We start from the raw sequence: 16,331 nt of genomic DNA, 5'->3' as shown, positions 1-16,331 counted from the left end.
TCATTAAGATTGAGTTCTAGAACATGACGATCTGGGCATTAATGAAAATTTATTCATATTGAAAATTTATTTTATTTTGCTCATTATACAGAAATTCAAAATTTAATTTAGCTACATTTTGAAAAAAATGCTAAAATTTATTAAATGGAGTAAAAGTTGTTGGTGTGAATGATGGAAATTATGTACTAATTCGTACTAAGATATTCGTACTAAGTACGAAACAAAGCATCTATAGCATTCTAAAAAATTTCTAGAGTTATTATTTATGTTAAAAAAAAACACTATTTCTCAAATAATTTTATGAAATGAAAACGACTCATATTAAATGTGATTTGCATTTTAAAATATTTACATGAAAGTTTACGTTATAATATGAAAAAAGTGAAAGAAAATCCAGAAGCCATTACAATTTAAAAGCCAAACTAGTTTCTTAAAAAAAAAAAATATTTTTTTTTCTTACGTTATTTGGAATGGGGCTCCTCACAAATTGGGGACCCTGGGCTCGTGCCCCGAATGCTCTCTCATAAATCAGTCTCGGGTGACAAATTTCTCCTCCGTAACAATATGAACGTTATGCAACGCAACGGACTTCTCTGGGATGAAATTTTTACGTTTTCTTGAAACTTTAACTTGAATGTTTCTTTCTAATTGTTGTTAGTGGTTGAGATGTCAAGTTTATTCTAGAGAAAATTAAATTCAACCTGATTTGTTTAACTTAAATAGACGTTCCTAGTATTTAAGCAATATTTTTCATTTATGATTTTCTGTACCAGTATACTTAGTTTCTCAAACGTAGTTCTTATAGTTTTTTTCAATATGTACTTGTACTTTCAACAGTAATTTGTCTTGTTATCCTTTAAAAACTACTTTTTTAAAACGAAAAAAAAATTTTTTTTTCGCTTTAACTTTAAGAACTTGAAGTTTTACTCGCTGCATATAGTCATATTCTCATAGAAGCAACATTTTCATGCATATAATCCTTTATTGAAACATTCAAATACAGTGTCATTTTGAATATAGTCCTGTGTTGATAGTAGTTCGATTCAGATATAGTCCTATTTTGAAAAAAAATTAGTTCTGAAATTGTATTATTAGCCCCTTTGAATATCTGTTCCTTCTTTCTTCAAACTTTTAGTTGCAAGCTTTCCTGCATAAAAAAAACGGATTTCCCCATGTAATTCAATGAATAATTTTAGGCCCGTGGTGGCACAGGGGATAGAGCGTTCGTCTTCCAATGAGGTGAACCGGGTTCGAATCCCAGAGATGGCTGGTTGATACGAGTTCCGCAGCCAGCTTTCACCGACTACAGCGTTGACGTGAAATATCCTCAGTGGTTGATGAATCACGGAATGGAGCCCCCTTGCTATCAGGCTAACCGTGAGAGGTTGTTGTGGTCTTAACCGCCCCATGTAACGCAAATGCGGGTTAGTTCCATCAAAAAGTCCACCACGAAGGCAAATTTTTTCCAATACTTGATACAGGAGTTCTTTTGTCTTCTGAATTGGGATCAAATTTACATGGCTACAGAGTTGAGCATTAGCAGTCGTAAACCCAAAAATCGGGTCGACTGTTCAACGGCAGTTATAAAATATAAAATAAAATGGATAATTTTATAAATTTCAGGGGTATTTGAGCACAACTTCATACCTTCAGTAGAACTATAGGTTCCAAAGTTTCAGAAAATTTTACAAAATTCCGTAAACAATTTTTCCATTGTTTAAAACAATTTTTCCATTGAATTATCAATAGCTGTAAGTATAAAGATAAGAATACAGACCTCTTCTTAATCATTTCACTATTAATGTTAATTAAATAAAAAAATAATGGATCTTTTAAATTCTTTTTTTGTTTGAGAGATCTTCTGTTTATGATTAGCATTAAAATATTGATTTTCTCTTATATACTTCATAAAAACAAACATTGTGAAATCATTCAAACTGAAATTGTGATTCAATTATTTCTAAAAATATAGAATTAAATAGTGAGAATGGACAAAAGAGTAAAAAGGGAATTAAAATAAGTCAATCAACCATTATTTTATCATGTATCTAAGCAAAATAGAATAATTTTCATTATCTATAAAAAGAAAGAAAATTTCTTTTGAGGGGTTCAAAATATAAATCACTGTCTAATTAATGCAACGCACGATTTAATTTGGTGCTTGTCTTACAAAAGTCTTTTCAAAGTAAGAACAGACTTTCTTGTTTCGAAGGGTTTGGCGAATGAATTGGCGAAGTGTTGCTGTCACATACATCTTGTAGTAAACCCAAGCACGTGTTGCCGAATTCGAATGTGACTCAAAATAGTCAAATATAGTCGAACAGCCAGCCAGACAGAGAAGGTAATATAGTTTCGAGGGTGGCTGTAATTTGAGCGAACGAATAATTTATATTTATACAACGCGATTTTAGATTTATATATTTTTTGCGCTACATTTGACATTAAATAAATAAATAAAAACAATGGCTTTTCAACGTCCGTTTCTGATATCATTGAAAAGGAGCGATTCTTCCCAAAAATGGGGTTTTGGAATCAAAGGTGGCAAAGATTATGGAGAACCTTTAACTATTCAAACGGTAAATATTTTTTTATTTTATTTATTTATTTATTTATTAATTTTTTTATGCTTCATTTCTTTCTGATTGGGTTCCCGTGTATCTTGCACATTTTTAAAAGTGGTAAACAAAAATATAAAACTAAAGTCGATATTTTAATGCATTTGCGACTACCACTGTAAGTTATTTTGTAAAGGAATTATATCTGTATGAGAGTTCTAAGTTGTCAGATCTTTGATCATTGATATAAAAACTAATTAAAAATTGCTGAGGTTAATTAAAAAAGACAATTTTTACTAGGGTTAACGTAACTTATTACCACTTTTTTAAATTTGTTAGGTCTGCAGTTAAAAACTATTTTATTGTATTAACGGTTATTCTTAGTTAATTCAATTGAATGGGGTTTTGGAATTAAATGTGACAAAGATTATGGAGAACCTTCAACTACTCAAATGGTAAATGTTTTTATTTAACTTTTTTTTTATGCTTAAAAACTTCCTTCTGGTTTATGTAAGGTTCTCGTGCTCTTTGTAAATCTTTAAAAGTGGTGGACGAAAATGAAATTAATGCCGATGTTTTAAGGCATTTGTTTTTACCACTGCATGTTATTTTTTAAATGAATTATATCTGTATGAGAGTTCTAAGTTTTGAGATCTCTAATCACTAATATGAAAATTAATTAAAAATTAATTAAAGTAATTAATAAATTATTTAATTAAAAAGAAAATTTTCACTAGTGTTAACGTAACTTTATTATCACTTTCATAAATTTGTTACGTTTACGGTTAAAAACTATTTTACTGAATTAACGGTTACTCTTCTTAAATTCTAATCTTTCGTTCTTTTAGACTTTAGCATTTAAAGGCAATTACTTACTTTATTTTTTTTTTCTATAAAAAAAAAGAATTTATAAATTTGTATTCTAGAGGGAAAAGAAATTGTAAGTTCTAAACTTGCCTCGAAAAAGACTGGTTACATTAATATTTCAAGACTAACTTTTATCTTGAAACTTAGGACAGTTGTATCTTATATGACATATTATAATGTTTTATTCCAAATTTTACTTAATCTCTTATACTGCAGAGAGAAAATTCTAATTAACTGCATTTAAAAATGTGAATATTTTTTTTTCTCTTAGCTACTGCTTTACTTTTAAAAACTAAAGATACATATGCTTTCTCATTTAAATAAATGTATTTATAACATAAAATATTTAAACAAACATATTTATGCCAGTATTTTTTTTTCACCTTATTAAAATATATTCTATTAATGCGATAATAATGTAACCACTATTTGCCTTTTTTGGAAGATATAGATATATAATATGTAACACAAAATATATTAAAGGAAATACTAAGGATATATCCAAGTGATGCATTAAAAATTTGTTGGTATTAAGGTTTTTTTTTAGAAAAAGCATTTTATTTATAAATATGAGAAATTTTATTTAAAATTTTACAGTTCTTGAATCCTTTTTGTTAAAACAGAATAGGTAGCTTTTCAATGGAAATCTAAATCATGTATATTATTTGTCTTTGAATTAGTTAAATATCGAATTGGTCGAAACAATTTTAAATCAAACGCTCAGCTTTAATTTTTGCTACCATTTCAAATGTTGTACCTAAGGCCATTCAAAACAGTTTTTGAACCAAATGTAAAATGTTCATAACTCATTACACATAATAAAATCACTTTCCATAAATGCACTAACGTGATCCGATGTTTTCTAGTGGCAGCAAAACTGATATTTTAATGATTTAATGTATGATTCTTGGTTTAAGTTAGATTTTGAGTCATTTTGTCCGCCTTTATGTATAAATACTAATTAAACTCATATCAAACGTTATTTTGTATCTCTTGTTTATCGGCGAACCTTTTAACCCATTAATTGCTAGTTACAAAAAGTGATCTACCTATGGAAAAAAAGAAAAAAAAAAAAAACATGTGAGAAAAGTAGAAGGTGAAACCTCTCGGGAATGACCATTCTGTTCATCAATTAACCCCTTAACGATCGGTTAATTTCCAAGAAAACGGTCATAAAAGTGCCTATTTTTTTATCCCTGTATCCCTGATTAGTGCTGACATCTAGTTTAAAATAAATTAACTATCTGCAATCACCTTAAAAATATCCCGGTACTGCCATCTGGTGTGTAAAATGAGAAATAAAATGTTTTCCGGGAAAAAGAAATGAATTAGTTTTATTCTTATTGGAGCGTTACTACTGAACACTCCAGCCCGGAAATATCACGGGAGTGAGAAATAGAGGGCGAAGCCTCACCCCGTCATTTTCAAGGGGGCGAGAAGGAAAGGGTTAAATGGTGAATTACATGGTCTTTAATGGAGGTTGGTCCTTCTTTGGGGTAACCTCCATTGACTTCAAAATGTCATCGAAATGTATATTATTAAACATAAATAAATTAAAACTTATATAACGAAATATTTATTGTTTAATCTTTGTTTCTTGGTTTAAGAGAACGCTATATTACCGGCGAAATGTCTCACACTGTTAGAATTTTCATTCCGAAATTACGGTAAAATAACCGGCAGCAGTTTGTCCATCCAAACAACTGTAAAATTTGCAGTTAAGAACATTTTTGACCTTTACGGTTTTGAAACCGTTCACAACTGGTATGGTTAAGAAAACCATAATTACAAAACTATACCATAATAACAAAACTATACAAAACTATACTATACTATATAAACCATTTACAACTATCATGGTTTCAAAACCGGATATTTTAAATTTAACTGGATGTAGGAGCTAGGTTGTGGTTGAGTTGCGTTTCATCAAATGAACACTGGAATGTGGTTTAATTAGTTCATCTAGTTGTTTCATCTATCGTAAGTGACTTTGAAATACTAGACCTTGTGCTAAGGAGCTTTATGGTGCTGCCATCTATGTGTGAATGAGAGTATCATGTTCCAATAGTCTAGAGAGTTACAAATGGAAAAGTGTAGGACACTGGAAACTCTTCAAGTGTTGAGAGAATGAAGGAAACATTGTGGTGTCAACGTTTGGACTCAAACCCCTAGGTTCTGTCGGTCATGGGATTGACAGATTAGCCCTATAATTATGTACCCAGCTGCGAGGAACCAAGTGGCTTCATTAGATGGGTCTGGTTGGTGCGATAAAATTCTGGTTGTTTAACCGTATTAGGTGAAACCAGTTAATATACTGTTTTTCTCACAGTAAACAGTTTGGATACCATCTTATTTTTGGTTATTTGACTGTTTTCTTTGAATATTGTTAAATAACAATTAAATGAATTGTTATTTAACATTTTTTCCTAGAAATTTCTAACAGTACATGGCAAATTCTGTTTCACCTTCACTGCTAATTTTATATTTAAAATATAGAAAAAAGTGAATTCAGATAAACCAAGAGTGAACCACGAACTTTCAAAAGCTGATTTTTTTCCCAAGATACTAAAATGCAAGACAGGCTTACTTTTTCATTGCACAATATTGAGTCAATCTGTTGTATAATTTTTTTAAATATTTTTAAATTGTTTTTTATTCTTTGACGCTTTAAGTTCACTCTTGCTTTCCCAGAACTCCCTTTTTTGTGCATTTTAAATTTTGTTGTTAAAACCAAATTTGTCATGAAGGTTTCCTCTTATTGAATTTGGTTTAAAATGATATCAAAAACTTAAACCGCATAACTAATTGAAATACCATATCAATAATTTAAATAATTCCTTTTAAATAATTTAAAGGGACAATGGAAATTCAAAATGAGAAAAATCCTTCCAAAATCCACCATTTGGTTTTTGAGATATTAAAGAAATTTACATTTTACGTGTTCAAATCGGAGTTTTCCTCATTGAGTTAAAAAAAGTCGGAATTGATGAAGATCTGTATATATTCTATATACAGTTTTTGTGAACGAAGTTGCTTTTCCTCTTTATGGAATTTGTTCAGTGTTCTCACAACTTTTAAAAGCTCCTTACGTATCAGTTTTTGTTTCATTGTTATGAAAATTGTTTCAAATACTCCTTGATGTGCCTTGTTTATTTTGAAGTGCATTTGATTGAGTAAATATCCTTATTTAATTTTTTAATGGATGTACAAATGTAATTAAAGTGTGTTTTTCAAAGAAATGTTAGATGAAAAAGATAGAAATTTTACCACTAGGTGTGTGATAATTTTATACGGTTATTACATTTACATTTATTTAAATACCTAGAAACAGCGTACTTAGGAAAAAATTTAATTTAAAAATTTGAAATTCGTTCGCAGGCAACTTTTTAATTATCAACAATTAAAAGCCATACTTTCAGCTACAATTATTTTTTTCTAAAACTTTGATCACAAACTTCTATTAATGCTATCAAAGTTCTGGTAACATTTGAAAAAAAATTAATAAAAATTGCCCTTTTTTGTTCTGAACGTACATTATCCCTCAAATTACATACGTAAAAGGTTATGTTATCGTGAAATAATATAAATAGTTTAAAAAAACATTCTTAACAGCAACTAAGTCTATTTTGTACAATTTGGATTATTTTTCCGTGCCTTCAAATCAGCTATATTGCTGAATAGCTGCTATTAAAATATATTGTGTATAAATATACTTAATATTTTTCTAAGGAAAAACTGTGGCAGCCTTCATGGTAGGTTGCTCCATTTAGCCATGCAATATATTATATACATTGTGGGAAATATCTCGGAAAAAAGGTTAAATAACAATTTATTGAATTGTTATATAACCATCTTTAAAGAAAACAGTCAAATAACAATAAATAATATGATATTCAAACTTAACTGAGAGAACAACCGTTTATTAACTGCTTTCACCTTATACAGTTAAACAACCAGAATTTTATAGCAAAAACTAAGTTCACCGAATGAAGCCACCTAGCTCCTTACAGATGGGTAAATAATTATAGCTGAAAGGTATAATCTGTCAATCTCATGACCGGCAGAACGGGGAATTGATTTCCAGTGTCCTGCATTCCCCAATGTGTGACCCTGGACTATTAGAATACGATACTCTCATTCACGTATAGATGGCAGCAACTTAAAGCTGCCTAACGCAATGTCTAGTATTTCAAAGTCTATTACGACAGGTGAAACAACCAGATAAACTAATTAAACTACATCCCACAATGCACATTACCTAACGAAAAACCTCGCTCAAACGTCCAGTTAACTTTTTTTATTATGGTTTTGAAACCATACTAGTTATAAATGGTTTTAAAAACCTTTATAGTTTTGTATTCATAGTATTTTAAACATACTAGTTGTAAAAAGTTTCAAAAGTTAAAAAAATGTTCCATACCTTAAACCTTACGGCAAATTGAATAGACCAGACCGCTTCCGGTTATTTTACCGTAATTTCAGAATGCAAATTCTACCAGCACTTAGGTTATGTACTACATCCCCATATAAAAATGCTGCAAAAGTTATATAAACAACTATTTTTAATTAAATTTAATGGTAACTATGAATATATTAAAATGTGTTTCAAACATTCTTCCACTATTCGAATGTCTAGTATATTTTCCCAAGGTCATATACTGGGCTTGTTTTTAAATTTAGCTATATAAACAACTAACTTTTCCGGGGGTGTGTAAAGGAAAGAAACAAACATAAAAAACAATAGCTTTGGCACTGAATGGCTCGTAAAAGAGAATAAAACGTATTGACACTAAGCCAGTATTCTTCCCACAACCACCAAGAAAAGCTTACCATGCTAAAAATGATTCGCTTGCAGTGGCATATGACCTTGACAGTAGAATACTGCATCAATCATTCTATAACTGATAGTTACGCAAGTGATGCTGTCTTGTTTTGATGACATCTTGCTAAGTTGTATTATGATCATTGTTAATGATGTCATGTTAGTAATAGAGATAAAAGTCATTACTGTGCCAATGCTTTTTATGACCATTATTTATATTGTCATATTGGTAGTGATTGAGTTAAAAAAAACGATTTCTCGCTTATAACTACATATTATGACCATTATTAATGTCCTATTAATACTGATCAAGATAAAAAAAAAAGATTACTCATACGTAATGGCATTGTTTTTATGACCATTATTTATGTTTTCATATTAGTAGTAATTGAGTTGAAAAATATTTCTCAAATGTTATGCTTATGCCTATATTTTTTGATCATTATTAATGATGTCCTATCAATACTTATCAAGTTGAAAGAGATTACTGATAAGTTATGCCAATGCTTCTCATGATCGTTTTTATACTGTCATTTGAAGTGATTGAGTTAAAAGAGATTATGCAAACGATATGTCAAAATTTCTTCTGCCAATGCTTTTAATGTCCCATTGTTATTGTTCAAGATATCAAAGATTACTCAAACGATAAGCCAATATTTTTGATGATCGTTTTTAATTTTGTCATATTTGTAGTGATGGAGTTAAAAGAGATTATTCAAACGTTATGTCAAAATTTCTTCTGCCAATGTTTTTAATGTCCCATTAATATTGTTCAAGATATCAAAGATTGCTCAAACGATAAGCCAATATTTTTTATGATCGTTTTTAATTTTGTCATATTTGTAGTGATGGAGTTAAAAGAGATTATTCAAACGTTATGTCAAAATTTCTTCTGCCAATGTTTTTAATGTCCCATCAATATTGTTCAAGATATCAAAGATTATTCAAACGATAAGCCAATATTTTTTATGATCGTTTTTAATTTTGTCATATTTGTAGAGATAGAATTAAAAGAGATTACTCAAACGATATGTCAAAATTTCTTCTGCCAATGTTTTTAACGTCCCATTATTATTGTTCAAGATATCAAAGATTACTCAAACGATAAGCCAATATTTTTTATGATCGTTTTTAATTTTGTCATATTTGTAGTGATGGAGTTAAAAGAGATTATTCAAACGTTATGTCAAAATTTCTTCTGCCAATGTTTTTAATGTCCCATTAATATTGTTCAAGATATCAAAGATTACTCAAACGATAAGCCAATATTTTTTATGATCGTTTTTAATTTTGTCATATTTGTAGAGATAGAATTAAAAGAGATTACTCAAACGATATGTCAAAATTTCTTCTGCCAATGTTTTTAACGTCCCATTATTATTGTTCAAGATATCAAAGATTACTCAAACGATAAGCCAATATTTTTTATGATCGTTTTTAATTTTGTCATATTTGTAGTGATGGAGTTAAAAGAGATTATTCAAACGTTATGTCAAAATTTCTTCTGCCAATGTTTTTAATGTCCCATTAATATTGTTCAAGATATCAAAGATTGCTCAAACGATAAGCCAATATTTTTTATGATCGTTTTTATTTTGTCATATTTGTAGTGATGAAGTTGAAAGAGTTTGATTGCTCAAATGGTATGCCAATATTTTTTCTCTCAATGTTTTCAATGTCTTATTTATAATGATCAAGGCAGAAGAGAATACTCAAGTGATAAGCCAATATTTCTTAAGGTCATTATTTATGTCTTCATATTTGTAGTGATTGAGTTAAAAGAGATTACTCAAATGATAAGTCGATATTTCGTCTCCCAATCTTTTTAATGCCTATTTACTATGATCGAAATAAAAGAGATTACTCAAATGAAACGCCAATCTTTCTCATGACAGTTATTTATGTAGTCATGTTTATAGTGATTGAGTTAAAAAAGATTACTCAAACAATATTTCTTCTGCCAATGATTTTTTAATGATTATTATTGATGATCTCCTATCAATAACAACAAGATAAAAAGAAAACAATCATATGTTATGCCAATACTTCTTTTAACCATTATTAATGTCTCATAAGTAGTGATCGTGAAAAAAGAGATTACTTTAAATGTTATGTTATTATTTGTATTAAAAAAATGCTGGTAGACAGTGTTAAATATATTATTATAATAGATTATCGACTGTTTAGTTTTTATATATAAATGAAGAATGTTTAAATTACACCTATTTATGCACCTGAAAAATTCCTTTCTACATCAGCCAGGCATTGTTTCCTGTTTTACCGAGTGAGATAAATCAATGAACACAAATCAGTTACATTAGTAATTCACAAGTTGCAAGAGTTTTTATGGGCAAAAAGTACTATTTTTAATTTCTACTATTATGCGTATAAAAAAATGTGCTATTCTTGAGAAAAGAAAAATTAAAAAATACAACTTTTCATAATTTTATAACTCAGAAACCATTCGATCGATTTCGTTTGAATTTTGTATTCTGTCATTTGAAATGACATAGTTTAAAATGATGTAAAACTTAGTTTATCTCGCAATTTAAAAAGTTTCAACCATTATTGAATAAAATAATAAAAACTAAAAGAAATATTAAAATTATCTTTTCATATGGTTTTATATCTTTTCATATAAGAATTATTGAACATTGAGCAAAAGCAAAACTTTTTTCTAATTCTCTTAAGTTACCGAGCTATGGTAAAATAAAGTAAATAATATGAAGGGTTTCAAACTACAGACTGATCTCCTGTTACATTGGAACCATAACTTCAGATTGAGGCTACAACCTCCGTTTCGATTGTTTAGAATTCAAATCTGTCAAAAAATAGGTACACTACCCTACAAGAATGGAAGAGACACTTACAGTTCTGGACATTTTTTTTAACAGTTTTGGACATTTTCCTCAAGATATACTTAGAGGACTGCTTTGTATTTTTAAAGGTGTTTAGGTCATGCGGTATTTAGTTCATGCATATCAATAAGGTTTAAAACTTTCAGAGGTTTGAAGGACCAACAATAAATTATTAAATAAGGCAAATATTTTTGAATACTCTATGTTAATAAATCAATCAATAAGCTTGTAACTTGTATAAATTGCTTGGCTTGTTATTTGCAATAACTGCATACAATTTCGTAAACCTAACTTAAATATTTATGGAGATATAGAAATTTTTATAGAACACCATTTTATTCCCCCTATTTTGGTTTTTCACTATAATTTTAAAAATATTCAATTAAACTTAGCTATATTTTGGGAGCAAAAATTATTGTTTTAATATTTGAAAAAAAATCATTAAAGACTGTGCAAGATATGAGTATTTAAAGTAGTTCTTTTATAATGCGCATGCGTGAAAAAATAAAATTTTTATTTCATACTAGCCGCCTAAGGCGGCCAGCTGTCCGCCACACTAAAGGTTTTCACAAATAAAGTTTTTTAAAACATAGCAGGAAATCTGAAGATTAGTGGACAATTAAAGTGTTCCTGTCCTGCAATTTTGTCTTAAATTTCTATTTTATATATTATATAGCTACAACGCTTAAGAAAAAAAAAACTAAAATGCTAAATACATGAAAAGAACACGAAAACGAATTAATATTTTATGGTATCAACTTCTATTTCTATATAATTTTTTATGGTATCAATTTCCATTTCTATATCGCTACAAAAATTATCGTCTTCGCTTAAGAAAAAAAAATAGAGCGTGGAAAGAAGAAAAAACTTATTATAACAATTATGAACAGCGACAAATATATCAAAGCGAAGGGCTGGGCGAGGCTTCTGGGGCGATATATTGTGATTACAGATAGACAGACAGACAAACAGACACACACACACCCGCGTTTATTATTATGTATAGATAGATTTTGAAGTGAATCGTATTTGACAACTAATGAAAAAAATCTGATTTGAATATCTTACAAATTTAAAAAGCTTCATGCAATTTCCTAAATATTTTTTTTACTTTTTAAAAGAAATCTAAGAATGATAAGAATTTTTTCCCAAATTATATTTTGCACTATTAATCAAGATTGATTAAAAATGACACTGGCATTGTCTTCTTTCCTTATACCACGCATTTGCGTGTGTGGACTATTATTGTAAAGTATTATTATTTGTTATTAAGTTTTCCCTTATGTTACAAAATATAACTTGTGGAAAACCCCTTACCAATTAGAGATTTCTTTTTTAAACTACAAAAATTAATTGGAAAATCGCTGGAAACTTTTTAAACATTTAAGATATTCAAATCACATTTTTTTATTAGTTTTCAAATACGATTCACTTTAAAATTCTGAAATTTTTAAAAAATATTTCCTCGTATGTACCGTATAAAAGAAACACTTTAAATATTCATTTCTTGCGCAGTTTTTAGAGAATTTTTTTCACATTTTAAAACAATAATTTTGTTAATAATTTTAGAATGCTTCAAAAATATTGTTAAATTTTATTGAATATTTTTAAAGTTATAGTAAAAAAGCGCAAGCAAAAGAATTAGTTTTGAATGTCTATATCTCCATAAATATTTAATCTAGGTTTACGAAATGTAATACAGTTGTTGCAAACAACAACTAAAGTAATCGATATTAGTTACAAACTTATTGCTTGGTTTTCTGACATAGAGTACTCACAATTACTTGCTTTCTTTTGTAATTTATTGTCATTCCTTCAAACTCCTGAAAGTTTTAAACCTTATTGCTAGGTATGAAAACTCGCATAAACTGAACACCTCTAAAAATACAAAATAATCCTCTAAATATATCTTGAGCAATTTAAGAAAATGTCAAAAAGCTAAAAGTGTTTCTTCCATTATAGTATGGTAGTGTATGTTTCAGATAAAGTACGACTATGTGTCTGATTCCGTTACTTAATAGTTAGTTTTAATTCATTGTTTATTAGATTGATTTTTCGAACATGAAAATCTATTCATTAGAACATAAGATATTTTCGGTAGTATTTTACTATACTTTATTATTTTTTGGGCTTGCGATGTATAAGATTAATTCAAGTTTCTTAAATTGTATATAGATAACAGTGGCATTTCTACTGGATGTCCCAAAAGTAATTAAACATTTGAAAAATCAATTTAAGTAAATAATTAAGACAAAAACGTTCGTTTTGCTGCTTTTCGCTTAGGAAATGAGTTTTTCACACCAAATTTTAAATTCGTTACAAAGTTCGTCAATAGATATAATTGCTGTCTGGAAAAAAACTAACATACAATGTTTTCTGTTTCGTGTCGGACCTTTTCTGAAATAATTTTGAAAATTGAGAAATTCAAATGTTAGGCCTAAGATAATGATGATTAGGCTTAAGATGATGGCGAAGATGATTTTCCTACGTGGTAGTGAAATGATTATTGAATTGTATTGTAGGCCGGAAAATGTTTATATTTTACTTGGTACATAACCTTTATGTATATGCTTGATTTATTAATATGCAGTGATGGTTAAAATTATTTGAAAATAAATTTACGAGTTCAAAAATTAAATCAAAAAAAGCAAACATTTTATTACCACTTTAAATATAAAAATAAAACGAAAATTTGTAAAAGTATACAACCATGCATTTGTATAGCTGCCCACGCATACGGATTTCTCATAGATTTTATTTTATATCTGAAATTGTAAAAAAAAAGTATACCCTCCTATTAAATTTTTGAATTCATAAATTTAGTTAAAGATGCTTTTTATCACCGTTACAACATACATAAATTAGACATACAGGGGTAAGACAAAAATTTGGAAACTCTTATGCACTAACTCATTGCAAACAATTTTTTTTTAGCAGAAATTGCTGTGGAAGAATTTATATTTTTATTTTATAACCGACGTTGAACTGCCGACCCAATTTTTGGGTTTACGACTACTAATGTTCAACAACGTAGCCTTGTAATTTTGAACCCAATCCAGAAGACAAGGGAACTCTTGTATTAAGTATTGGGAGAAATTTGCCTTCGTGGAGGACATTCGGAGGGAATTAACCTGCATTTGCGTTACATAGAGTGGAAGACCACGAGAACCTTTCACGGTTAACCTGATGGCAAGGGGACTCTAACCCATGATCCGTCTACCATTGAGGATATTTTACGTCAGCACTGTGGTCGGTGCTAGCAGGATGCGGAATTCATGTCGACCAGCAATCACTGGTATTCAAACCCGGTTCACCTCATTGGGAGGCGAACGTTCTATCTCCAAAGCTATCGAAAGTCTAGAAGATTTTATATCGCAAAATTGTTAATGCAATTCGAAAGATCATGCTTGAAGCTCTTGGAAATGGTGCCCATTTTACTCATGCAGAATTTGCATTGGCCGAAATCGTAGGAAGTTAAAATCTTCTATTGATTTTCAGTACCTCAATAATTTAAAAAAAGCATTCTAATATAAATATTGCAATCCTACAAAATGATTTCAAAACTGCTGGTATTAAAACTGGAGAGAAATTATTAACTTCCTCTTCTTATTTTGGTCCATCCGAATTTTGCATTTTTAACTCTATTATGATCTATTTGTAAATCAATTTGCTTCGTAATCATTTTATTGTCGTTTGTTTGTAAAATTTCGATTCGGTGATTTTGATGTTGCTGTACTAGAACATTCTGGAAGGCCAGTAGCAGCTGATGAAGACTCAATAAATGTATTAATTGATGCAAACTGACGAATAACAGCTAGCGAGATCACTGAGAGATTAAATGTTTCGAATTCGACCTCTTATTTTCACATGAAACGCTTAGGATTAATCTCAATGCTTAGTATAGGAGCCGTGATGGCTCAAGGGATAGAGCGCTCTCCTTCTAATGAGGTAAACCGGGTTCGAATCCTAACGATGGCTGGCCGATACGAATTCCGCATCCGGCTCTCACCGACCACAGTGCTGACGTAAAATATCCTCAGTGGTAGACGGATCATGGGTTAGAGCCCACCTTGTCGTCAGGCTAACAGTGAGATCCCTTAACCTTATCATTTACATGTAAGGCAAATGCGAGTTAGTTCCATCAAAAAGTCCTCCACGAAGGCAAATTTCTTCCAATACTGATCCAGGAGTTCCCTTGTCTTCTGGATTGGGTTCAAAACTACAGAGTTGAACATTAGTAGTCGTAGACCCAAAATTGGATCAGATGTTTAACGATGGTTATAAAATAATTTTTTTTTTTAGTATATGGGTTTCTAATGGTCTTACGGGCGGAAATTTGTGCTGTCATGTGTCATCTAGGATTTGCTTTTAAGAAGCAAATCCTTAAACGTCAAGAAAACGATCCATTTTTAAAACGCATTGACATTAGGAACGAAAAATAAGTTTTCTACAACAATCTCAAGCTATATAGATCATGGAGTAAAAAAGATGAACCGGCTAAAAGCGAAGGGGGTAAAAAATCACTTTGATCAGTTTTTTACCTGCAAGGAACAAAAATTTTATTAGGGTGGAATCATTGCACTGGTAGGTTTAGGGTGGATGACAAAAGATATTAGACCAGAATGGATATTATATCAATCAAAAAATGTTTATTCACTATAAAAAAAAACCGTCTTTCATTTCCATAAAAAAAGCGAAATTACTGTCCAAACAATAGTAGAGTAGTTTCTATAGTAGAGTAAAATATCATCAAGACCAAGCACATAGCCCCGTTTGCAGTTCCCTTTAACAGTCAAATAAATATTGCTGACAAACACCTTTAAATTTGAGATACTGAAATATGTTATAGGTAAGCAACACCTACATAACTTTTATCAACTTTATGCTGATGATAATCAAAGACATCTTGAAAATTCATATGGGGAAATTGGATTCTTCCATATGATTTTCTGACTAATAAGAGTGCAACGACAACAATAAAAACTGTTTTATTCTATTACGTATTTATGTTACATAGAGACACCTCTATATTTTGATCCGAACTTACAAGATTACGATATTTTTAAAATTAATGTATTAGCCAAAACTAAAAAATATCTTATCTGTCTAAGCCTCAATTCTCTACCTTTTTTTCATTAAGTTTCGCTTTACAAAATGTTGCGAAAAGCAACATTTTGTAACAATGGTAATAGGATGGATGGAATGATGGTGAATATAGTGATGGGATGG

The 16,331-nt window shown here is 29.7% G+C and overlaps 1 protein-coding gene across 1 annotated transcript in view; it reads left to right on the top strand.

Annotated features, from left to right (window-relative positions):
- Positions 1–2,280: 2,280 nt before the first annotated feature.
- The window catches only part of LOC107438118 (uncharacterized), a 94,386-nt gene continuing 80,335 nt past the window's right edge, over positions 2,281–16,331 (top strand). The window contains exon 1 of the mRNA XM_087165590.1: positions 2,281–2,576. Within this exon, the coding sequence (XP_087021716.1) occupies positions 2,463–2,576 (114 nt within the window). The 5' untranslated portion in view covers positions 2,281–2,462. The remainder of the gene's footprint in view (positions 2,577–16,331) is intronic.

Source organism: Parasteatoda tepidariorum, chromosome 6 (genome assembly GCF_982258835.1).
Source record: "Parasteatoda tepidariorum strain Cologne lab strain chromosome 6, Ptep-v5.0, whole genome shotgun sequence".
Lineage (NCBI taxonomy): Eukaryota > Metazoa > Arthropoda > Arachnida > Araneae > Theridiidae > Parasteatoda > Parasteatoda tepidariorum.
This window is presented reverse-complemented; position numbering and strand designations above follow the sequence as displayed.